The sequence below is a fragment of the Bufo bufo genome, chromosome 1 (assembly GCF_905171765.1).
Source record: "Bufo bufo chromosome 1, aBufBuf1.1, whole genome shotgun sequence".
NCBI lineage: Eukaryota > Metazoa > Chordata > Amphibia > Anura > Bufonidae > Bufo > Bufo bufo.
Genome location: NC_053389.1, coordinates 548,769,555 through 548,795,905, shown reverse-complemented (window position 1 = coordinate 548,795,905; position 26,351 = coordinate 548,769,555). Strand labels below are relative to the sequence as shown.

The 26,351-nt window shown below is 40.6% G+C and overlaps 1 protein-coding gene across 1 annotated transcript in view; it reads right to left on the bottom strand.

Moving 5' to 3' along the window:
• LAMB4 (laminin subunit beta 4) overlaps positions 1-26,351 on the bottom strand; it is a 158,880-nt gene that overhangs the window by 104,912 nt on the left and 27,617 nt on the right. Inside the window, exons 9-21 of the mRNA XM_040413904.1 lie at positions 25,729-25,917; positions 24,617-24,796; positions 24,385-24,494; positions 19,578-19,657; positions 17,158-17,308; positions 16,562-16,668; positions 16,277-16,487; positions 16,038-16,159; positions 15,446-15,566; positions 13,327-13,504; positions 9,117-9,260; positions 8,519-8,750; positions 3,276-3,433 (exon numbers count right to left, since the gene is read on the bottom strand). Of these exons, the coding sequence (XP_040269838.1) occupies positions 3,276-3,433; positions 8,519-8,750; positions 9,117-9,260; positions 13,327-13,504; positions 15,446-15,566; positions 16,038-16,159; positions 16,277-16,487; positions 16,562-16,668; positions 17,158-17,308; positions 19,578-19,657; positions 24,385-24,494; positions 24,617-24,796; positions 25,729-25,917 (1,983 nt within the window). The remainder of the gene's footprint in view (positions 1-3,275; positions 3,434-8,518; positions 8,751-9,116; positions 9,261-13,326; positions 13,505-15,445; positions 15,567-16,037; positions 16,160-16,276; positions 16,488-16,561; positions 16,669-17,157; positions 17,309-19,577; positions 19,658-24,384; positions 24,495-24,616; positions 24,797-25,728; positions 25,918-26,351) is intronic.

Sequence of the window (26,351 nt, the reverse complement as noted above, 5' to 3'; positions counted from 1 at the left end):
TTTACATATACCCATGCTGGGTGAGAGAAATATCTTGGTCAAATGCCAACTTTGTATAAAAAAATGGGAAAAGTTGTCTTTTGCCAAGATATTTCTCTCACCCAGCATGGGTATATGTAAAATGACACCCCAAAACACATTCCCCAACTTCTCCTGAATACGGCGATACCACATGTGTGACACTTTTTTGCAGCCTAGGTGGGCAAAGGGGCCCACATTCCAAAGAGCACCTTTAGGATTTCACAGGTCATTTACCTACTTACCACACATTAGGGCCCCTGGAAAATGCCAGGGCAGTATAACTACCCCACAAGTGACCCCATTTTGGAAAGAAGACACCCTAAGGTATTCCGTGAGGGGCATGGCGAGTTCCTAGAATTTTTTATTTTTTGTCACAAGTTAGTGGAAAATGATGTTTTTTTGTTTTTTTTCTTACAAAGTCTCATATTCCACTAACTTGTGACAAAAAATAAAAAATTCTAGGAACTCGCCATGCCCCTCACGGAATACCTTGGGGTGTCTTCTTTCCAAAATGGGGTCACTTGTGGGGTAGTTATACTGCCCTGGCATTCTAGGGGCCCAAATGTGTGGTAAGGAGTTTGAAATCAAATTCTGTAAAAAATGACCAGTGAAATCCGAAAGGTGCTCTTTGGAATATGGGCCCCTTTGCCAACCTAGGCTGCAAAAAAGTGTCACACATCTGGTATCGCCGTACTCAGGAGAAGTTGGGAAATGTGTTTTGGGGTGTCATTTTACATATACCCATGCTGGGTGAGATAAATATCTTGGTCAAATGCCAACTTTGTATAAAAAAATGGGAAAAGTTGTCTTTTGCCAAAATATTTCTCTCACCCAGCATGGGTATATGTAAAATGACACCCCAAAACACATTCCCCAACTTCTCCTGAATACGGCGATACCACATGTGTGACACTTTTTTGCAGCCTAGGTGGGCAAAGGGGCCCACATTCCAAAGAGCACCTTTAGGATTTCACAGGTCATTTACCTACTTACCACACACTAGGGCCCCTGGAAAATGCCAGGGCAGTATAACTAGCCCACAAGTGACCCCATTTTGGAAAGAAGACACCCCAAGGTATTCCGTGAGGGGCATGGCGAGTTCCTAGAATTTTTTATTTTTTGTAACAAGTTAGTGGAAAATGATGATTTTTTTTTTTTCTTACAAAGTCTCATATTCCACTAACTTGTGACAAAAAATAAAAAATTCTAGGAACTCGCCATGCCCCTCACGGAATACCTTGGGGTGTCTTCTTTCTAAAATGGAGTCACTTGTGGGGTAGTTATACTGCCCTGGCATTCTAGGGGCCCAAATGTGTGGTAAGGAGTTTGAAATCAAATTCTGTAAAAAATGACCAGTGAAATCCGAAAGGTGCTCTTTGGAATATGGGCCCCTTTGCCCACCTAGGCTGCAAAAAAGTGTCACACATCTGGTATCTCCGTATTCAGGAGAAGTTGGGGAATGTGTTTTGGGGTGTCATTTTACATATACCCATGCTGGGTGAGAGAAATATCTTGGCAAAAGACAACTTTTACCATTTTTTTATACAAAGTTGGCATTTGACCAAGATATTTATCTCACCCAGCATGGGTATATGTAAAATGACACCCCAAAACACATTCCCCAACTTCTCCTGAATACGGAGATACCACATGTGTGACACTTTTTTGCAGCCTAGGTGGGCAAAGGGGCCCATATTCCAAAGAGCACCTTTCGGATTTCACTGGTCATTTTTTACAGAATTTGATTTCAAACTCCTTACCACACATTTGGGCCCCTAGAATGCCAGGGCAGTATAACTACCCCACAAGTGACCCCATTTTGGAAAGAAGACACCCCAAGGTATTCCGTGAGGGGCATGGCGAGTTCCTAGAATTTTTTATTTTTTGTCACAAGTTAGTGGAATATGAGACTTTGTAAGAAAAAAATAAAATTAAAAAAAAATCATCATTTTCCGCTAACTTGTGACAAAAAATAAAAAGTTCTATGAACTCACTATGCCCATCAGCGAATACCTTAGGGTGTCTACTTTCCGAAATGGGGTCATTTGTGGGGTGTTTGTACTGTCTGGGCATTGTAGAACCTCAGGAAACATGACAGGTGCTCAGAAAGTCAGAGCTGCTGCAAAAAGCGGAAATTCACATTTTTGTACCATAGTTTGTAAACGCTATAACTTTTACCCAAACCATTTTTTTTTTTTACCCAAACATTTTTTTTTTATCAAAGACATGTAGAACAATAAATTTTGAGCAAAATTTATATATGGATCTCGTTTTTTTTGCAAAATTTTACAACTGAAAGTGAAAAATGTCATTTTTTTGCAAAAAAATCGTTAAATTTCGATTAATAACAAAAAAAGTTAAAATATCAGTAGCAATGAAATACCACCAAATGAAAGCTCTATTAGTGAGAAGAAAAGGAGGTAAAATTCATTTGGGTGGTAAGTTGCATGACAGAGCAATAAACGGTGAAAGTAGTGTAGTGCAGAAGTGTAAAAAGTGGCCTGGTCTTTCAGGGTGTTTAAGCACTGGGGGCTGAGGTGGTTAAACAGGCACTAATGATTGTAATAACTATTGTTTGCCTCAATTTGTTTTGCATCAGGTCATGTGAAAAGGTTCTTTAAACTAACACCAATTGAAGTTCTTGATCTGTACTTGTTTGGGGCTATAATTGCCCCGAGGAAGAAGAACCCTAACTTAGTACAAGATACTGAAAGTTAAGCAAACATTTGCAAATTATTGGACTTTTTGCATAAATGTAAAATATTAAATATTGAAAAATGCTGTTCATAATTGAGATTTATGTTGAGAAATGGAAACCAGCTTTAAACTTCTGCTTTTTGTCTTCTTGTGCTTTGTATCACTTGTAGGATTTTGTTGAATCAAGTTAGGTTTTATTTTTTGTTCTTTATTTCATATTTCATAATTGTTTTTGTATCTGGGTGTAAGACAAACCTGGCAGTTACCATGATCTCTAAACCCATCTTCTATTCCACAGTCCTATGAAGTATTATCTATTGCATATATTTTACCCTATATTAGAAGCATGATAGTATTACTTTAATTGCGTCTTTATCTACAGTGTTTATCAAGTTTATTTTATTACCCTTGTGGTATCCAATTTCAGGTTTAATTTATCATGATACAGATAGGTATTTGTGCTTCAATGTACTCTGCATTTGAACCCTATATTACTATTATAAAAGCACATTATATTGATGTATCATGATCAGATATCCATTTTAATTGGAAGTTACCTGTATAACCTTCAAGACAGTTGCAAGTCACCTCCATAGTCTCACTGTCTTGTTGACAAGAATATGCAAAATACTGATTGCTTGTAGGAGATCCTGGACACATGCATGGGCGACATGGTTGTCCTGTTATTGGATTGCCATAATAATGATCAAGGCACCTATCATGTAAAGAATATAAATCATTATAAAAACATAAAAAATATAAAAACATTTAATATAATTACATTCTTTATAATAATGCTGAGCTGCGTTAGGTTCCTCTAGTAGGCGACAGAAAGAACATCGGAGGTCCAGCAGAGGATAATCTGTAATTGTTGCTGGTAATTTATTAGTACTTGTTGATTAAATGGTTAGTGTGTGTGCAGTGCCATGAAAAGAGGTTATGTACTAGTTGTATATAGCTTAAAGGGCTTATGCCATTATTTATGTAAAAAATTTAAATCAGACATATATAGTTCCAGACAATCACTTTCTAACAAGGCTAGAATCAGCCCTGTACCTCACATGGATCCAGAGATCTCCTCAGCCATTGCTCTACTTTCTCTGCTAGATTCTCTTTAAGCTGACAGCTCAGGGTGGTGTCCTTTCCCAGGAGAATTGTCCTTCCTGATGCAGCTTTCTCCCTATCACAGCTCATGGGGCATGTCCTGTCTGCTACAGCTCTCTCCCTGTAAGGGTCCGCAAAACACTGACGCCGCACATCGCCGGCACTTAATTGAGGATTGCTATTGTTGTCCGCAGCTGCGGACAAGAATAGGACATGCTCTACTTTTTTGCGGAGCCACGGACCGGAATGGACCCTTACTGTCACAGATTCTAACAGTAGATATGGCTGGTGGCAGTTGAAGTATGGAAATGAGCATGTGTGAACACATCAGTAGGTGGACTTGCACATTGCTATACAGAGTAAACACCAAGGGTGTAGCTGGCCAGCTAAGACTTGTCCTAGGTTGCTAATATAGCTTGTATGTTTATGCAGCTGAACCTGCCAATAGCCTTAATACAGTTCCTATGTTTATGTGTTAAGGACAAAAGTAGAGTTATTTACTGTGACATCATGATTTGGATGTCATATTACTGTTATATTTTGTGTTCACGAAAGCAGAAAAAGATAATACGCCTTTAAGATTCATTTTGCAATGTAAGGTAAGCTCAGTGACACAGCAGAAACATAGTATAGTGTTAATCTGTTGTTGCTGGGCAGAAGTCTAGACCAATCACAGACAGCTTCTCACACAGCAAGAGTTTTCACTAATCACAGCCAGCCTCACACACAGCCTGTCTGGGAATTCCACCAGCTCCTGCTGCTAGAATCATTATTCACCAGAGACAGGAGCTGAAGAGACATTCACTCCACTGAGAGCTGAGTTTTATGGGAACAAGAGGCCAAAATAGGTATTTAAAACAGTTAGATAATGTTCATATTGTTAGCATTGTGATTAGAACTGTATACTGAACTAGATATATGTGTGTTTACTTACAGTTCCACCAATTGCAACCAAATCAAACTACAATTGCAAATACAAATTGCAAGCATACAAACTAGATTCCATACAAATTGCATACAAACTGCGAACTGCTCATACCAGATCATAAGCAATTGCATACTGAAAACTGCAAACCAAGTTGAGCAAGCAGAACTATTAGTTAGACCTCAGATATACCTCTCAGAGAGATCATAAAGTGCTTAAATAACTTAAAGTGATAGTACAGATACTCAAGAGAGAAATATATCCACCATTTTATGTTGAATGACAAGATTGAACAGTTGAACCACCATCTTAATCATACCGCCATTTTGTGATATCTTTTCAACACGTGTTATGTTCATGGACTATCTGCTGCGGAGGCGGCAGTGTTATATGAAGAAAAGTTGAAGTTAATAAAGAAGTTAGACAGTCTGGTTAGACTAAAAGTCAGAGATACCAAAATTCTTCTAATGCCACAGCGCAAAAAGCACTTCATAGTGCTGAGCCAGCCACAAAGGGGCACCATTATAATGTAGTAAACAGGACATTTCACAACGTAAGGATTTTTGTAAGAGAACAAATCTTAAAAAAGTAACTAGTTTTTCATGCTGAATTATATCAAAATAACATTTAATGGGAACACAAACCTTTTAGTTATCAGAATAATTTCTATATACAGTATACAGTGGATGTGACAGCTACAGTGCAGTATATTAGACAGCCTCATTGTATTCCACAGTTTTACAAATCAGGACATTTCAAACCACCAATGAAAGATTGGTTGTTCTTAAAAAAAAATACGGGGCACATGTGAAATTTTTATCAGTATGATATTTGCAGCCACTGGCGTACATATAGGGTTTGCAGTTGCGACCGGGCCCGACACTCCAGTAGGCCTGGCCGCCTGTGGACCCCCCCAGGCTGCTGGTAGGGGCCCCGCTGTACTCACATGTAATGGTGCACTTTGATGGGGCCCGGCATGAAGTACAGTGGCAATTTCGGGCCCCATCAGAGCGCTCCATGCCTCCATTACATGTATACAATGGGGGGGGGGAAATGGGGGGGCGCGCACTCACTTACACCCAGGCAGTTCCGTTTCCATAGTGAAGCAGGGAAACCTCTCTGCTCCCTGCTTCACCGATCTTCAGAGCTCAGGAGCTCCCCCTGCTGGCCCCACATCGCGCTGCTGGCTGTGGGAGGAGAGCTCAAAGCCCGGGAATCTGCCTTCAGCACAGCCAGCAGCTTAAAGAGTGTGGGAGCCTGTCATCAGGGAAGAAGGTAAGTATATCTACTGAGGGGCACCTAATCTGCCATAACTAATTTGACACAACTAATGTGAGGGGGGCACATATGAAGGCATAACTACTGTGAGGGGGCACATAATCTGGCATAACCACTGTGAGGGGCACATATGTGGGCATATCTAATGTGAGGGGCACATAATCTGGCATAACCACTCTGAGGGGGCACATATCTGGGCAAATCTTCTTTGAGGGGGAATACAACCGGGCATAAATACTGTGAAGGGGCATATCATTTGGCATTAGTACTGTGAGGGGACACATAATCTGTCATAACCAATCTGAGGGGGCACATATCTGGGCATATCTACTTTGAGGGGGCACAAAACTGGGCATAAATACTGTGAAGGGGCACATAATCTGCCATAACTACTGTGAGGGGCACATAATCTGGCATTACTACTGTGAGGGGCACATAATCTGGCATTATTACTGTGAGGGGACACATAATCTGGCATTACTACTATGAAGGGCACATATCTGGGAATATCTACTTTGAGGGGGCACATAACTGGGCATAAATACTGTGAAGGGGCACATAAACTGGCATAACTACTGTGAGGGGCACATAATCTGGTATTACTACTGTGAGGGGCACATAATCTGGCATTACTACTGTGAGGTGGCACATAATCTGGCATTACTACTGTGAGGGGACACATAATCTGGCATAACCACACTGAAGGGGCACATATCTGGGCATATCTACTTTGAGGGGGCACAGAACTGGGCATAAATACTGTGAAAGGGAACATAATCTGGCATAACTACTGTGAAGGGACACATAATCTGGCATTACTACTGTGAGGGAGGCAGATATCTGGGCATAACTACTGTAAGGGGACACATATTTGGCATAACTACTGTGAGGGGCCACAAGGTGGGCATTAGTACTGTGTGGTTGTACTTAGGGGAAATGTCCTAGATTACCCTGCTATACATTGGCATGGCTCAGTCTTACAGGCCAGCACAGTGCCCCCTGCTGGTCATTTCACAGGGGCAGTCACCATCCCTTCCTTAGGTGATTATTCTTTTTTTCTCACCACAGGGACCTTGTTCTGGATCCAGCGGACATCACGCCGATGCCAGTGACACCTTGGATGATGTAGGACCAGATTTTATTAGGACTGGGTGAGTGTAGCCATGCATTGGGCTTAGGGCTCTTTAACACGAGCGGATGCCGTGCGGGTAATCCGGTGCGTGAAAGACAGCCAAGCCCCGTTCCGGACAGCAGAGACACGGAGCAGTAACATGATTGATAATGCTCTTTGCCTCTCTGTGATCTTTTTACTACAAAATCACAGTGAGATAAAGTTGTCACCGAGATAAAGATCACAGTCAATAATGTTACTGCTCCGTGTCTCTGCTGTCCAGAATGGGTCTTGGCACTCATTCACGCAGCGGATTACCCGCACGGAAAGAGCCCTTAGTAAGAAAATCTGCCGCTTCTTTGTGAAAATGTTTGCACTGTGGCCCATAACACTATAGTTACACCACTGGTAGGGGAGGTAGTGGGGGGGGGGGGGGGGCGACGGGGAGTGGGCCCCATGGATCAGTTTTGCACCGGGGTCCCATGGATTGTGTGTACGCCACTGTTTGCAGCATTGACTCTTGCTAGTGCCATGTGCTGGGCAGCAATGGGCTTTACATTTACTGATTGTACCACAGATAACGACAATTCATAAGATAACAAAGATCAGCAATAAACGACAAAGTTCTGAAATATCTGTTTTAATAAACAATCGTATTTCCTGTGAAAATTACAATTCTGAAGAACCATTCCTCTGTTACTCCTCCAAGAAATGTATAAATAAATTGGCCACCGGGTGCTACCGGTTGGGTATATGTCAGACATGGCAACAGGTCTGCAGCAATAAGACTTACTGTGGATTTCAAAATCTCTGGAAAATGTATGGGTGCAAAATGGCATATTCAAATGCATTGCAGGAAAAATATTAGCTCTTTGTGTGAACATGGACTAACACAGCCAGAAGTACACATGAGAAGTACAAAATTGATGGTTTATCCTCAGGATGGGTTATCAATATCTGATGGGTGAGAGTCTGTCCACTGATGAAGAGCTCTGGCGAGTGCAATGACCTCCTCACAACATACCAAGCACAGCTCCATACATTGTATAGCGACTGAGCTTAGCATTGCAGCCCATTCACTTGAATGAGACTGAGCTAGGCCATGTGACCCTTGAACATGACGTCACTGACCTAGGAAGAGGCCGCATCGCTCACCCCTACCAATTAGATATTGATGACCTATCTTTAGGATAGACCATCAATACTGAATTCCCAGAAAACCCCTTTACCTTCTAAAAGCACAGATTTTATTAAACATATAATATATTAGTAAATTGTATAAATTTCATGGGAATTGATATAAAATAATGTAATGATCAGGAAGAAAGAAGTGAAGAGAGAGTCGCAATACGTACAGTGTTCACCCTGCCATGTTTCCTTACCGCTCACAGTTGGTCCCATTGGTAAATCCCTTGCAGCCTTTACAAACACCAGTAAATGGATCACATGTCTCTGAATTGCCATTGCACTGACAGGGTCGGCAGTTTGGAAATCCATAATATCCAGGCAAACAGCTATCACAGCGACGTCCTTGTATGTCTCTGCGGCAGGCACACTGTCCACTCACCTGGTCACATAGGGTACTAATTGATCCTTTGCTATCACAGTCACATTCTATGAAATGAAACAGAAAAGGAAGAACATTTTTCTATGGTTGTTGATATCATATGTCAAGCATTATATCTATCGTTTCCAAACAGGATGTGTCCAGGGGCGAACTGGAAACTTAAAGTTGCCCTGGAAAAAAACCTAAAAGTGGCCCCAGATACTACAGTGCAGCACAAAATACTGCTTAATTTAATAATGGCTGGGAGCATCAGATCTTTTTGTACCTGGCTTTTGGCTAAGAGAATGGTTTAGGTGGCCCTCTGGGCATTGGCCCATCGGGAAATTTCCCTGTAGGGTCTATGCCCAGTCCTCCCCTGGATGTTTCCCATCCTCCACAACATGTCCCCTCAGAATATCCTGTGATTTTTCTACCTCGGCAACCACTTGGGCCAAAATCGTAACTGCCCACGGCACACCGGTCACAGCAGCCTCCAACGACATTAGGTTTACACTGACATCGTCCTCCAATCTTACTGCAGGTAGAACTTAAAGATCCAGCTGGATTACATGTGCATTCTGTAAGAGAAAGATATAACGTGTCTGTTATTTTCTATTCTACAATGAATACAGGCTATAAAGACAAATATACCAATACAAGGAACATTTTAATAGTTTTATATAAGTCTGCTTTAACTACATTGTTAACAAGCAATCCACAAAGCAAAAATATAACAGTCTGCAGATCGCCATGCAGTTTCATTACAATGTAAAGAGTGAATCCTTTAACTAGGTTTTTGAGGGTTCTCTATTTTTTAATGATTCAAGAGTTGGTTTAATTTTGTGTCATTTTTGGGCTTTATCAAAAATGTTCTACCATATATCTTCTGTAGCCTTCAGGGTTTCACTGACATTGTAGACTCTTTGCAGAGAGTTGCTCTGACAGCTCGATCTGTAGCCCTTATCTCTGCACTCCTGACAGCTCATGAACACTTGTCACGCCCTGCCCTGTGGGTGTTCTCAGGAGATCTTTCAGAGTTGCTGCACGTGACTCAATCTGACAGTTTGTTTTGTTGTGGGTTTGAACTGAATCCCACCTCCTCCCAGGTGTTGTTCTTTAGGTAATTGGTGAGGCTATTTATTCCTCCCTCTCCCTATAGCCTTTGCGGGTTATAGTTCTGCCTTGTGTGAGCTCTGGAAGTTTGGGGGAACATCTGCTTGAACACATCTCTAGATAAGACCTTTTCTCTTTTTCCTTCTGTGTCTGTTTTAACTAGGCCTCTAGGGTGACGCTAGCTACTTCGGTTGTTGAAGGAGCTGGGTGTCTCTTTCCCTCTTCCCTATAGCTGAGGGTTTGGTTCAGTGTGTTATAGTCTTAGGTACGTGGGCATGTGCATATCTACCATCGAGATATGCACATGGGCATTGCAGCTTAGGGAAAGTGTTTTTGGAATTGCTAAGAGGTGACCCCTTTGTTCCCTAGCATTTGGGGCCTAGTCAGTTGTTTTGTTTGCCTTGTCGTGTTCTGTTTCCTTCCCTTATCTTACCTACCGTGACAACACTCATTTAAACCTAATTTATAAGAGTTTAAAGGGCATCTGTCAGCAGATTTGTGCCTATGAAACTGGCTGACCTGTTACACAAGACATCTGTGAGAGCCCCATATTCATATGTGCCCACATTGCTGAGAAAAATGATGCTTTAATATATGCAAATGAGCCTCTGGGAGCAACGGGGGCGTTGCCGTTACACCTAGAGGCTCTGCTCTCTCTGCAGCTGCCACACCTTCTCTACTTTGACAGGGCCACACAGTGAAAACATCACTGTGCCTAGTCCTGTCAATCAAAATAGAGAGGGCTCGGGTCCTAAAAAAAATACTCACCTGTCTATGGTCCTACCATGCCCGTGCTGCTGCCCGCCAAACCAGGAAGTGAGTTGGTTCTGTGAACACTGCAGCCAGTCACAGGTCTCAGAGATCTAATTTGCTTGAACAGGGCATGGAAGCAGCTCGGAACAGGGTATCGCAGGACTGTGGAGAGGTGAGTATGTTTTTTTTGTTTTCTTTATGGGGCACACATTAGGGCCATAAGCTTTATTGGCTCTTAGGCTGGACAAACACTTTAAAGCTGGCCATTCACATTAGATGAATTTCAGATGTCGGAGGACATAAGGACAAAGAAGATGGATTTCAACTGCTTAATCCATTTGTTTTTAGGGAGATAGGTTACTGCTAAAGGAGTCTGGCTGCAGTTTCATCCCCTCTTCCTACTGAGAACACAAACTTCTTTCTGCAGAGCCAGTGAAACCGTAAGGTTGTAGAACACAAATGGTTGAAAACTTTCAAGAAACACCAATTGGAAAATGCAATTAAGACAAAGATAAGTACAATTTACAATGGTGCATGAAGTAAAGAAAATAAGTAAGTACCCCACCATTGACCTCTATTATAGCTTAGTGTAAATAAACAAGTGCAGAGTTTGAATCCAACCAAGGACAACATCTACATGGGGTTTTAATGTTCTTCCCTGTGTTTGTGTGGGTTTTCTCTGGGTACTCCGGTTTCTTCTACAAACCAAAATAAATAAGACAGATTACTGTGGAATTTAGTTTGGGAGCCCCAATAGGGACTGTGTGCAATGATAATTTAAGTACAGGTCTGCAGAATATGTTGGCACTATATAAATGAGTGAAATAAAATATATTCATGTGGAGGTACTTACTGCATATGAATACATATAAACTTTAGACATTTCACAGTGAAAAGTTTTGATAGGTGGGGTTGCTGAAACTCTTACTGATCACTGAAAAGGAGGAACGTAAGTGCTCCACCAAGGAGCCTGCCCCTTTGGCTGTGATTGGCTCTGCTCTTCTTTCCTCAGGTAGATCTGGTTAGCGGTGTACAGACTCATAGAAGTCTATGAATTCATCTTCAGCTAATCAGCTTTTGAATGTCTCTTTGTTTCAGTGATCAGTGGGGCTTCAGCAGTTGGAGCCCCTCTGATCTATCATCAATCTATATATCTATCTATCTATCATTAATTCCTATCTATCTAACTATCTAATTATCTATCTATCGATCTATCTAATTATCTATCTATCTCCTATCTATCTATCTATCTATCTATCTATCTATCTATCGATCTATCTATCCATCTATCTATCTATCATCAATTCCTATCTAACTATTTAATTATCCATCTATCTCCTATGTAATTATCTATCTATCATCAATTCATATCTATCTAATTATCTATCTATCTATCTATCTATCTATCTATCCATCCATCCGTCATCAAATCATATCTATCTAATTATCTATCTAATTATTTATCTATCTATCCATCTACTGTATCTTCTTTCTATCTATCATCAATTCATATCTATCTATCTCCGATCTATCTATATCATATTTATCTCTCTATCTATTGTAAGGGATCGCTCTCTCTCAGGGGGTCGCAATCACAGACTTCTCCTCTGACAATAGGGTTCAAGTCCAAAAGGTGCTTTATTTAGGCACTTCAGCACCATCACACACATAAACATCGGGAAAAAAACACCTGCCCGTCTCGGCTCTACCTAAAACACGTGTTGTCTCTACCTCACCTATAGAGCGGCGTTCACCGGCAACTCTCTTTCCATAGGCATCACTGGTCCCCCCAAACTTCAGGCTTTACAAAGCCTTGTAGCCCCTCAGCCCTCCTGGCTAAGACCACACAGAGCCTCTCATGCTCCCCTGTCTCTCAGGCTTCCTCAGACTTTCTTCACTCCAAGTCATACACAGAGGGTTGTTCTATCCTTCCTTGATTACAGCAGCAGGCCTCACCTGCGATCACCTCTGACAAAAGACAATACATGTAGTGGAAGGGTGTGGACTGGCAGATCCCACTACTAAACCTATTCCCCAGTCCACATGAAATCCAGCCCAGAACAACATCTAGACAAACCTGTCTCAGCAAACTACACTTTGCTGAAACCACTGCAGCTTTATGGATTTCAGTTATCTCACCCAGCTGAGGTATCTTGGTGGAATATACTGTACACGCCTCCCAGCACTTATACTATAAACATCTATCTATCTATCTATCTATCTATCTCATATCTTTCTATCTATCTAATTATCGATCTATCTACATCATATTTATCTCCTATCTATCATCTATATCATATCTATCTATCTATCTATCTATCATCAGTATCCGTCTATCCTCAACCTATCTAGTACCTATCTAAGGTTTACTTACAGCAAACTATAGTTAGTTTAGAGAGATGAATGACATAATTATTATTTTATCAGTTCTGTGGTGACTGAACCTCATTGTGAAGTAAACTTCTTGCCAGCCTCAATCACTGTAACATTCATTGCCTAAGGTAATATTTCCTATTTAATTTGGTTTGTAGTGCCCAGGATAATATTCTTGAGAATGTCTGCCTTCGGGGTCAGTATCAGATCGGAATGCACTTTTTACTGGAATGTTAAAAGATTCTCTTCCTTTCAGGTATAGATGACGGAATACTAGACACAGTGAATGCAAACTCTTCATACCATGAAGCTCATGATTATAAGTTCACTACTAAAATATAGAAAAGTCTTATCACAGCAGTTATCTGCATACAGTATATGCATCTAGGCGGAACAGACACTTACTGAGAGCTCCATTGTGTATGCGGGCAGACATACTAAATATAAGCCTCTCGCACACATCCGGTAGAATTTCTGTTCCAATATCTGAGGCAATCTGAATGCAGTTATAATATTCATACTCTTCTAATTCCATTTCCGTGCATAGATTGCGTACAGAAGCAATCTGGGGAATCAGTCCAAGCTGTGAGGTATAGAAAATGTTATTTACAAACAAATCATTAAGTTCATAAAAATTATTATATATGGACTGTATCTGCATTTATATCATGATGCTCAGTGAAAGATATACTGCATATGTCATTTGTTATACTCATTATGTCAAAGTTCACATGGGACTTACATGCACAGATTTAATCTTACCTTTAATATCTTTCCACTGACATCACATACAAAGAGACTGGTGGAATGCAAGCAAGAAAGAACTTGTAGAGCGCAGCATGCATAAATGACTTTCTTGCTTCAGTAAAATATGTGCATTCAAGATTTTCTCTAAATATCAAGCAAATATTGACAAAACTTTGGAAAAGACCACAGCTATATTCTTCATAACTCTTCAATACGGTACATATATCATCATGGAACATTGAATTATTACATATAGTTTTGGCATTTCAGCATATGGCATAATCATCTAAGGAGGCTTTACAGTACATGAAGAATAAAACCTTTTAAGTCAATATATAAGCAAATTTGCAAAATTAGTAAAAGGGTCCTTCTTGTCCTATTGAACACATGTTTCTTTGTAAGGTGTTCTGTACACTATAGAGCCCTCTTCACACACAGCATAGGTCACATGCAGACTCAGAAAAAAGTGGGCCATTTATTATGATGCTTGCACCACTGTCTTGGCATTGTTTGCGCCACAATTTTGGTACACCTTACATTAGCCACACTTGTTATTCAAATAATAATTTTTCTGACATCCTTGATATATCCTGGTTTTCAACTAACTTATGTCTACCCTTTAGATATAACTATGACACTGAAATCCACAATTCTGGAGCATAAAAGTGGCACAGAATAGACTAAATTAGAGTTGGTCTAAAGTTTTTTGGTGTTCAGAATTGGTGCATTAAGACAGATTTCTGGTACACTGGGACACATTTTTGGGGCACGTGGATAAACCTTTAGCGTAAGCTAAGTGTCACGGATGGTGTACAGGAAACAAGACAATACAATATAAACAATGACTCACTGGATCCACAACTAAGGAACAAAAGGGAGACCCCTGCATGAGACCTGCCGCTCTCCCTTATTGCTCAGCCTATGCGACCACCCCAAAGGTGGATGGGCGCATATCCACGTACCTCGACTATCTTACACCTGAAGACCCTACAATAGTGAGGGGATACGACCACCGGCTCCCTACACAGACACGGAGGAAGTCAGGGTCACCTGGATCCAGAAAACAGAAAATCATAAATACATAAACAGCACTTATCTTGCAGACGACTGGGGACTGTGGACTGAGAACTAGGAACAGCATGCACACACACTCCAGGAAGTTGTATAAGCCGCACACTACTGCATTCTGGGGAGGAACTTAAAGGGCAGCAATCAGTCCAACTGCATGACAGCTGAGATAGACTAACGAGATGAGGAACTCAACCAAAACAAAGAAATTCAAGGAGGAGGATCTGAAAGGCTCCTGTCAGAGCTTCTCAGCTGTCTGGCTGTGACACTAAGCCAAAAAACGAGTGGTATAATTTTGACTACAAACGTCTAAAGATGCTGCAGATTTATCATCCAGCATCAGTCATTTGGTGCATTTTAAGATTGTATAAATTTAGGCAGTAAATGTGGGCCAGTGTTCTATGCTGAGACCAAGCCGAATGTGGAGGTCCTGAGACCCCGGGGAAGAGGATGTATTCCTTAAGATTGGGGCACTGCTTTATTGTTACATTTAAGCAGATTTCTTTTATTGGAAAACCCATTTAATGGGGTTGTCAAGGCTTTTACAATTGATGACCTATTCTCAGGATAGGTCATCAATATCACCCGACACCCCCGTCGATCTGATATTGATGACCTATCCTGAGGATAAGTCATCAATAGTAAAAGCCCGGATAACACCTTCAAGATTTATTTATAATATACATATGCATTGTGTTATGTTACTTACCGAATCAATTAGAATAAAAAATTTACTATTAGTGTTTGTGTGTGATGCTTGAGAAAAATAGATATCTATTTGGTATTCTTTGCCAGGGTCCAGGCAAACAGATGAATTCAGCATAGCTAATCTGTAGAGGAAATATGACCGTTAAGGGTAGATAATACATAACGCATATAACATTACGTGGCCTCCGTTTGATAAATAGATGCAGTAATAGTTTTTATAGCCATGTTGTGCTGGCGTAATTACAGCACATTGGGCTAATTTGTGACTATGAGGGTATATGAACACATTCAGGTTTCCTGACGCAATTTTGGAAGCCAAAATCAGGAGTGGATCATAAAAGAAAGACAAAGTATAAAGGACAGATATGACCTCTTTTTTTAATTCACCCCTAGCTTAGGCTACCAAAACTGCATCAGGAGAAATGACCGTGGGGCCATACCCTACTTCTCAGCTGCACATATGGGTATTATTAGTCAAAACTGCCAAAGGCCTCCTTTACACTTTTTTACCACTAGTACAATGATTCCAACCTATACTGTTAAAAGTTATACTGATACACAAATTACAACCAAAGTTGCATGCTGTATTTTACCTTGAAGTAGCAGGAAGATTCAATGTATACCCCTCAGACCAGGGTGTCCTATTCTTGCAATATTCACTCTCTACACCATGCGGTAGATTAATTGTAATTCTTGCTGTCCAGTCTTCCAGTGACTATTAATACAGATAAAGTAATGATCAATAAGTAAAATAAGTAAAAAAAAAGTAAATAAAAGAATGAAATTATAAATTAAATGCCACTGATTCTTTTATAGGAATCTCTGTATTGACCTCTGGCTCATATCTAATGGTGATGATGAAGTCCATGGAGTAAGGGATGTTGTTCACAGTAAATCTCAGTCCAGCCCCATTTAGAACACGTGCAAATCCAGGACCTGTCCACGTTATAGGCTTTTCAGGACTTGGCTGCCTCAATACCAGCTCCACCACACCCTCTGTGCCATATGGAACAATTTCCTGGAATAAATCAGTACACATTACACTGTCAGGGAGGCAGGAGATGTCAGCAGTCACTATACTACAACCTATAAGGCAAATATTACCTGTGCCTGTCGCCTTCTTTTCCTCATATTTCTCAGTATTATCCTATCATTTTCAATTCGGAAATCTATTCCTTGTTTAAGGAAGTAATCTTTGCATTTTGACATGGGTGTTGGGTTAACCTGAAAGCAATTTCATAGGTAGCGTAAGCTGGACATGTTTTATGATGAACCGGTGCAAACAATGGCTATGGACACCTTTGTGCAAAATTCTTTCATGTCTAGAGGCAGTCATGTTTGTGATACATTTTATTAGGAAAATATGTTATATTTTTATTGGAAGGCTGCCTGTAAAGTGTCACTTTAGCAAACCTTTAACTCAGCACTGCTACGGAGAATCCATCTTCAGCTATGTGAGACATATAGAGACAGGTATCTCAGCCTGCCTCTGGTCTCCATATCTCATCCCCTGCCTCATTATATGTACTGTATATTAGAAATACCAAACTATCATTTCTTTATCTGACCTGGAAAAAATAAGTCTATGCTGTGACTGGTTGCTATAGCCAGCAAAGCCTAATCAAAGAAGCTTAATACAACTGAAAATCACCACAAAAAAAATCATCTTTCTAGAAAAATGCTATGGAATGTTGTACATTGATTGTGACTCACTATAGTTGCAGATCCGGAGAGTGCTTGGGCTTTCTCTGCCTCATAAATATAATAATCTAGCGGCACAATATAATATCCATTTGCAGGCTCATTACATTGAAGTCCTACAATGTTAGGAAGACAGTCACACTGACCAGTGCTTTGTGAGCATCTGAAATCAAACAAAAATAGAAAACATTTGTATATTCTATATAATCAGCAGAAAATTATACCCATACAAACAATGAAATCAAGAGCAGCTAAGTTCACATCTGTGACAGAGCTCCCATTAGGAGTGGTTGTCACAGATTCTGGGAAAAATTCAGGACAAAATTGCACAATATGCTGTGATATTTTGTCCGACATAAGGAGTGGGGTCCATGTGGCTTTGTTGGTGGCATCATGGAGGCAGACTATGACTTGGGAGGGGGAGGCCTGTGCTGAACTGTTTTTCATGTTCCTAACATCAATTCCCTACATTTTCTGACAGCCACCACATGAGGGAGCTCAGTTCAAAGAAATAATTTACAGAGTTAATTGATATGAATGGTAACTATATAAATTCCCATGCAGTGAGCACCCCCTAATGGTGGCTGCAGGCAGACAATTTTATACTACACTACATGAGGCAAAGCATGGAGATTTATATATAACTGTAAGATGCACTTTTCCCCCCGAAAAGTGAGGAAAAGTGTCAGTGAATGTTATAGTCCGAATGCTAATGACCACTTATTGAAGCGGTCATCAGCATGCAGGAAGTGCGTGGAGCAGTGAAGGAAGTGCTGCACTGGCTCTACTCACCTGTTCTTCTGGGCTCTGCTCTGCAGGGTGTCCTGATGGCGTACAGCGCCAGGATGTAGTGCACGTAGGTGTGCACTATAACCTGACGCTGTGCGATGTCAGGTCACAGTGCAGCACGTGCTGGAAGAAGACCAGGGAGCAGTAAGTGAGTAGCAGTGCCGTCTGGAACAAGTGAGGTAAGTTTATTTATTTTTTTTAACGTCTGATCTGAGGCTGATGGGGTCTGATCTGAGGTCTGATTGGGTCTGATCTGAGGCTGATGAAGCTTGGGGGTCTGAGAGTCTGATCTGAGCCTGATGGAGCTTGGGGGTCTGATGAGGGTCTGATCTAAGGTCTGATGGAGCTTGGGGGTCTGATTTTGGTTTCTGATCTGAGGTCTGATGAAGAATGGGGGTCTCATTCTGGGGTCTAATTAGGACTGGGGGTCTCCTCTGTGGTGTGATGAAAAATATTTTTTATTCTTATTTTCCTACTCCAAATCCTAGGTGCATCTTATAATTCAGTGCATTTTATAATCCGATAAATACTGGTATTTATACTAGTTGTCTGGTGTAAATACATAGAGAAATACGATGTTTGGAATCAGGGTATGTTCTAATTGTTTTAACATAGAAATTGGATAAAGTGGGTGATTCAAAGGATGACTTTTATAATACAGTTTTTTTTATAAAAAATTTCTTCGACTTAATAAGAAAATTGGGAGTCACACTTTGCATTTCACGTTGCCTGAGAGTGTTTGAAGATGCATACTGGGAAACTGTGTGGGGCAGGGGAACCCATAATAAGTTTTGCTGTGGGGCCCTATGAGATCTATGTACAGGCATGTACGTACATCATATGATACATCTGACTCTTTTTTTCTTTTCTTCACAGACTGGAACAGAAAAATGAAAAGTATGCCACAAGCTATGAACCTAACTTTAGTTAGTCATATCACAGGCTTTGGCTACATGCACACGAACGTATTTTGTTTCCGCGTCCATTCCGTTTTTTTTGCTGATAGGATGCATACCCATTCATTTCTAGGGAGCTGTTAAATAATGCAGATAGTCAACCGTTTGTTTTCCGCGTCCATTGTCCATGGTTCCATTCCACAAAAAAAATAGAGCATGTCCTATTCTTGTCCGTTTGGCGGACAAGGATAGGCATATACAATGAATCCATAAAAAAACAAAAAACGGATGCCATACGGACGTCATCCGTTTTTTTGCGGATCCTCAATTTGCGGACCGCAAAACACATACGGTCGGGTGCATGTAGCCTTTTACTGATGAAATAGGGCACATTTATCAGTGCACCTGAATCAGTTTGCTGACAATTGCTTTGAAAAGAATGGCATTCATATTACCGTATATCCACATTTATAAAGGCCTTGTCCACTTTTACTGCTACTTTCATGTGTGTTAGAAAACATGGAAGCGTGGCTTAATAAATGCAGTGTTAGACCTGAATGTCATATTTTTCAGTGTATATTTGACAGAAATCTGTATGTGCATTGATAAATCTGCCCAATTGCTTCGCAATGTTTTCATGCTTATAATCAAAACATTTGGAAAAACATACGTTATATGTTACTACTAGTAACCATTTTTTTCATATAGCAAAAATAAAATGCAGTAAATACTGTGTTTTATACTTACAAACTCATATGTGCACCTCCAATATCACAGTTGCATGCTGAACAAGGATATAGACTGTTTCCAAGTCCCCAATAGTCAGGCTTAAATGTAAAACGACAATGGACATCTATTTACAAGTCACATATATACACAAATGAAAATACAATATAGACAAACACATATGGTTCAGGACCCGACTAGAGGGACAGTCATACTGGACTTAGTATTAACCAATAGACCTGACAGAACAGATGTGCAGGTTGGGGGACACCTGGGAAATAGCGACCATAAAGTAATAACCTTCCAATTGTCATTCAAAATAGTGTTTCTTCAGGGAGGAACAAAAATACCAAACTTCAAAAAAGCTAAATTTAGCCAACTAAGAGAGGCTATAGGCCTAACTAACTGGGACAAAGTCCTCAAAAATAAAAAATACAGCCACAAAATGGGATATTTTTAAAAACATCCTAAAATCTAATTGTGAGAGGTAAATACCTTATGGGAATAAAATATTAAGGAACAAGAAAAAACCAATGTGGATAAATTGAAATGTAAAGAAAGCAATAAATAACAAAAATAAAGCATTTAAATCACTAAAACAGGAGGGTAGCAAGGAAGCACTGAAAAACTATAAGGAAAAAAATAGAATATGTAAAAAACAAATAAAAGCAGCCAAACTAAAATATATTTTCTTCACTGTATTCACTAAGGAAAATAAACCGTAATGTAAAAGTAAATTCCACATTAAAAGTGTCCTGTCTGACCCAGGAAGAAGTACATCAGCGACTTAAAAAGATTAAAATAGACAAATCGCCAGGACCAGATGGCATACACCCCTGTATCCTAAGAGAATTAAGTAAAGTCATAGCCAGACCCTTATTTCTGATATTTAAGGACTCTATACTGACAGGGAGTGTTCCACAGTATTGGCGCATAGCAAATGTGGTGCCATTATTCAAAAAGGGTCCAAAAACAGAGCCTGGAAACTATAGGCCAGTAAGTTTAGCATCTGTCGTGGGTAAACTGTTTGAAGGTTTTCTAAGAGATGCTATTTTGGAGTACCTGTCAAGTGCCGGATGTCACCAGGGGGACCTCCAAGACGCCAAGCGAGCAGGATACAAGGAAAACAGGCCAAGAACCACGGAACACATAATTTATTACAAAGGAACCAACACACGTGACAATGACTATAACAAAAGACCTCAATGTACTGAAACGGATCACTGGGTGTGGACCCACTGCGCCACTGACTAGCAATACTCTGGCGGGGCGTAACTAAGCAGCTACCTGGTTTTCACTAGAGCCTCAGATGGTGAGGGGATAGGCTTGGGCCGAAGGTAGTTGCCAGAGACTTCTCCAGAACGTAAGCCGAATCAGTGGCAGAAGGATCAGGCGGCACAGAGATACGAGACAAGGTACCGACAGTACATTGAGTCCACAGACAGGCAGGCAGAACAGAAAAGAAGCAAAAGTAGATACCTGTGCCCCAAGCACAATAGAAGCAAGGCGACCCAAGGAAGAGCAGCACAGAACAGGCAGAGCAAAGACAGAAGCAGTTACCTGCACTGCAAGCAATAGAAGCTAAGCAGCCCCAGCAAGAGCTGCACAGAACAGGCAGAGCAGAGACAGAAGCAGTTACCTGCGCCGCAAGCAATAGAAGCTAAGTGGCCCCAGGCAGAGCTGCACAGAACAGGCAGAGCAGAGAATGGGCATTCGCATTCGGGCATTCAGGCATTCCCCCTCCAGGGAACACAGAAACCCTCTTCTGAAGGCGGACATGGGCAGACATGAACGGAACACCAGAAGCAGTAAGGACTGCCAGACAGAGAAAAACAGGAACATAGATTAGACGCAGATAATCTCTGCTAGGCTATACAGATACAGGACAGTACAAGGCAAGGTACAGGGCCAGAAGACAACAATACAGAACCAGGCGGAACACACCGAGGTGTAGATGGTAGGACCCCTTGGGTCAGCAGCAAGGGGCAAAACCTGGCAAGACAAACATAGACAGACTACACAGAGCAGAAGGGTGAAACACCCACAAGACAAGACAGAACAGACTGATCAAGACTCCTCACTGAGCAGAAGGGTGAAGCACCCACAAGACAAGACAAAGACAGACTGACCTCAACACTCCACGCTCAAAGGCAGAAATAGCAGCCTAATAAGCGCACCTGAAAGGACACACCCAGGGATCGATTAGGGGAGGTTAACCCCATCAGAACCAAACAGGGAGGTACAAAATCAGGTCAGGGGTAACCAGAAACCACAGTATACAAGCTGCGATACAGGACGTTGCCCCTAGCAACCAGCAAGCATGGAACACTGCAGCCAGTACGCAAGAGCGCAACCAACCTGACATAACCACAGGGACACGATACAGCCAGAGGGGGTACACAAACACACGGGCAGGTTCACACTATATACCGCAGCCAGCATGCAGCCAAAAGCAACCAGCCTACACGGAATCACCCGCAGCCAGTACGCAAAAGGCGTGCAGCCAGCCTGCACGGCAAACCACGTCACGGTAAACTGCACCATGACAGTACCTCAATAAAAATAAGCAAATAACGCCATATCAGCATGGCTTCATGAGGGATCGGTCATGTCAAACTAATTTAATCAGTTTCTATGAGGAGGTAAGTTCTAGACTTGACAGCGGCGAATCAATGGATGTCGTATATCTGGACTTCTCCAAAGCATTTGACACTGTACCACATAACAGGTTAGTATATAAAATGAGAATGCTCGGACTGGGAGAAAACGTCTGTATGTGGGTAAGTAACTGGCTCAGTGATAGAAAACAGAGGGTGGTTATTAACGGTACACACTCAGATTGGGTCACTGTTACTAGTGGAGTACCTCAGGGGTCAGTATTGGGCCCTATTCTCTTCAATATATTTATTAATGATCTTGTAGAAGGCTTGCATAGTAAAATATCAAGTTTCGCAGATGACACTAAACTGTGTAAAGTAATTAACACTGAAGAGGACAGTATACTACTACAGAGGGATCTGGATAGATTGCAGGCTTGGGCAGATAAGTGGCAGATGAGGTTTAACACTGACAAATATAAAGTTATGCACATGGGAAGGAATAATGCAAGTCACCCATACATACTAAATGGTAAAACACTCGGTAACACTGACATGGAAAAGGACCTAGGAATTTTAATAAACAGCAAACTAAGCTGTAGAAACCAGTGTCAGGCAGCTGATGCCAAGGCCAATAAGATAATGGGTTGCATCAGAAGGGACATAGATGCCCATGATAAGAACATAGTCCTACCACTTTACAAATCATTAGTCAGACCACACATGGAGTACTGCGTACAGTTCTGGGCTCCTGTAAACAATGCAGACATAGCAGAGCTGGAGAGGGTCCAGAGGAGGGCAACTAAAGTAATAACTGGAATGGGGCAACTACAGTACCCTGAAAGATTATCAAAATTAGGGTTATTCACTTTAGAAAAAAGACGACTGAGGGGAGATCTAATTACTATGTATAAATATATCAGGGGTCAGTACAGAGATCTATCCCATCATCTATTTATCCCCAGGACTGTGACTGTGACGAGGGGACATCCTCTGCGTCTGGAGGAAAGAAGGTTTGTACACAAACATAGAAGAGGATTCTTTACGGTAAGAGCAGTGAGACTATGGAACTCTCTGCCTGAGGAGGTGGTGATGGTGAGTACAATAAAGGAATTCAAGAGGGGCCTGGATGTATTTCTGGAGCGTAATAATATTACAGGCTATAGCTACTAGAGAGGGGTCGTTGATCCAGGGAGTTATTCTGATTGCCTGTTTGGGGTTGGGAGGGAATTTTTTCCCCTTAAGTGAGGAAAATTGGTTTCTACCTCACAGGTTTTTTTTTGCCTTCCTCTGGATCAACTTGCAGGATAACAGACCGAACTGGATGGACAGGTGTCTTTTTTCGGCTTTATAAACTATGTTACTATGTTACTATATATCACCATTGGAATGCAACTTAATGTTTCCTTATAGATTTTATGTTTAGCTTAATTCTTATAAAATTATCTTTACCTTCCTTTGGCCTTTGTTTTAATCGACACATTTTATAAGTACATTATATTGTGCTTTACCTTACACTTAAATAAATTTGAACTAAAGCTGTGGGTTGTGCTGTTATACATATGTCTTTCTTTTGTGGACTTTTGCTTCCCATTCAGGGGATTTTGCAACAACACTGACACCTGGAGGCTAATATGGTGAATAGCAAGGCTTTACATCTCTCAACTGTAACATTTGTATTACTGGGTACTTCATATATAAATCCACCCCTAAATAAAAAATCTCCAGTGTAATAATTTCTAACATTTCTGTTTTACAATTTATAAAACACATTTTGTGCAATAAAGTAGATTAATATTTTTATTAAAGAAGATCCTTACTAACATCCCTGCCTTCCAAGGCCCGATGAAGCCCAAAGAGCGCAAAACGGCTGTCACCTGACTATACACCGGCATTAAGGGGTTGCTTGTTTTAATGAGTGCCGTTGCTGTGTTTCTATGGATATGGAACATTATATCTGATATATTTTATCAAGGACTGGTAGGAACCATGGAAGCATCGGCATAGAAAGTAATGGGTTATATTATTGTTAGGAATTGCCTTTTTTTGTTTTTTAATCCAATAACAAAATCACATAATCCCAAAAATTATATTTTGCACACCAGCAAAGTGATTTTTGTTCCATTCTATTACTATAGAATTTGTAGATAGGTATGCATGTATTTTTTATCCTTTATAACACAAATACACATACTAAAGACAAAGAAGACAAAAGGGGGTGACATCCTTACTAGACATTCCTCACAGTACCGGCCTGTTGCAAGGCTCTGACATTGGCATTGCCCAGTAATGGCATCACACAATGAAAAGGGCAGGGTTCCAAAAGGGTTGCATCCACAGTCTGTAAGAGAAAAATACTTGAATTAGTGCTTGATAGTACAAAAGATTTGGTAATTATTCATGTATTATTAATTTTGCCAAGAATAATAAATTGGTCATTTTACACTCCTCTCAGCTACTTACATTGACATCCGTCAGGGTCATTGGCGTTAAGTCCAAAGTAGCCAGGTTTACACTGAGTGCAGCGAATTCCTTCTACATTTTCTTTACATAAGCAAGTCCCGGCAACGATTCCCAATTTGTGGTCTGTTTTACCTTCACATAAGCCATTACCTTTTGTACCATCTGGATCACAATCACAAGCTGGAAGAAGAGCATAAAATCATTTAAAAAAAAATATTCCAAGTTACTTACAACTTTTATTTTAAAAATTCCCCAAATTCAAGAGAAGGTTTTGCAGACAGAGTGTACAGGAAGCAATGTGCAAAAATAAGGCGATTGTCTTCACTTTGCTTTCTCATAAGGTTTTTCATAAAGGGAATGTATATTTTTATTCATTTAAACCAGATAGTGAATACATTTTTCTAATCTGGTTTTTTTTTTATTCCAGATTTATTTATTCTATTTCCTGAACATGATTATGTAGGTGGTCCTCTTGCCTGAGTTGTTAATAGCAACTTTACAGCAGCCCCATGGCCATAGACACAATGGTCAGGGGGGGACCTCCTTGACTTCTATGGGAGAGTTTTCTAGGCAGCTCTGTGACCTGTGCAGATGTCAGGAGGGAGCAGATAAGCTGTGATATCATCTATTGAGAATGGTGGATCGATTCAGAGGTGTTTCATTTCAATCCTGCTTGTGATAATAATAAGATAACTTCTGTAAAGTCTTCTCTACAGAAAAAGAAGTAAGTATGAGTGTGAAAAATGCAAGTTTTTATGATGTTTTTTTCTAAATAGGTAGAAAGTGGCATAGAATGTTAAAAATAACCCATTTAAATTCTTAAGAATAATAATTAGATTTAAACTATAGGTCATTTTCTGATGACATGTTTCTTTTAAATGGATCTCATTTTCTATGGGAAGCAGTTCAGATATTATTTTATTAATTTATTTTATTCTGGATCAAATCAAACAACCTGAAACCTGCTGTGCATTGATATCATTTTATAGATGAGTTCTTCAATGAGTTGCACAAGAAATACAGAAAAACTTATATCAGTAATACATAAACTGCATAAACTGCCCTATACCTGGTTCTCACCAGTTATCCATGAAAACATGATTTGCACTTACGGATACAAGTATTGGGATCAGATATGTCTCTGAGAGGATCGTGATAGAAGTACGCTTTACACAGTTCACACTGATTTCCTCTGGTGTTGTGCTGACAGTCCTCACATACACCGCCACTGGTGCCCTTGTTTTCCTGGTATACAAGCATGTCAAAGTGGCATATATCAGAGTGTCCATTACAATTGCATTCTAAAAGTGAATGAAAATATTATGTTAATAAACAATACATATGCGTCATTATTAGGAGATAAATAAAGATCCTATATTTAGCATAGTAATGCACTTATACGGATTTACACCGCACGATGATATAGCCGATTGTCGTAAAGGAAGCGTTCCTTCCGAACAGGCGGCTGTTGGTTCAGTGAAGGAGACCTCTGTATTCACATGCAGTGATCTGCTCCACAGTATGAGGACGAGGGGTAGCTATTGCGATCCCTCGTCCTCATACAGAATCATTGTTTCTGGGCAGCAGATCACCGTTTAGACCGCACAATCTGCTGCCCAGAAACGATGATTGATGTGGCAGGATGAACGACAGGATCACCCAATGAATGAGCATTTCACTCGTTCATCGAGTGATCAGTGGCACATTTAGATGGGCAGTTTGTCGGAAACGAGCG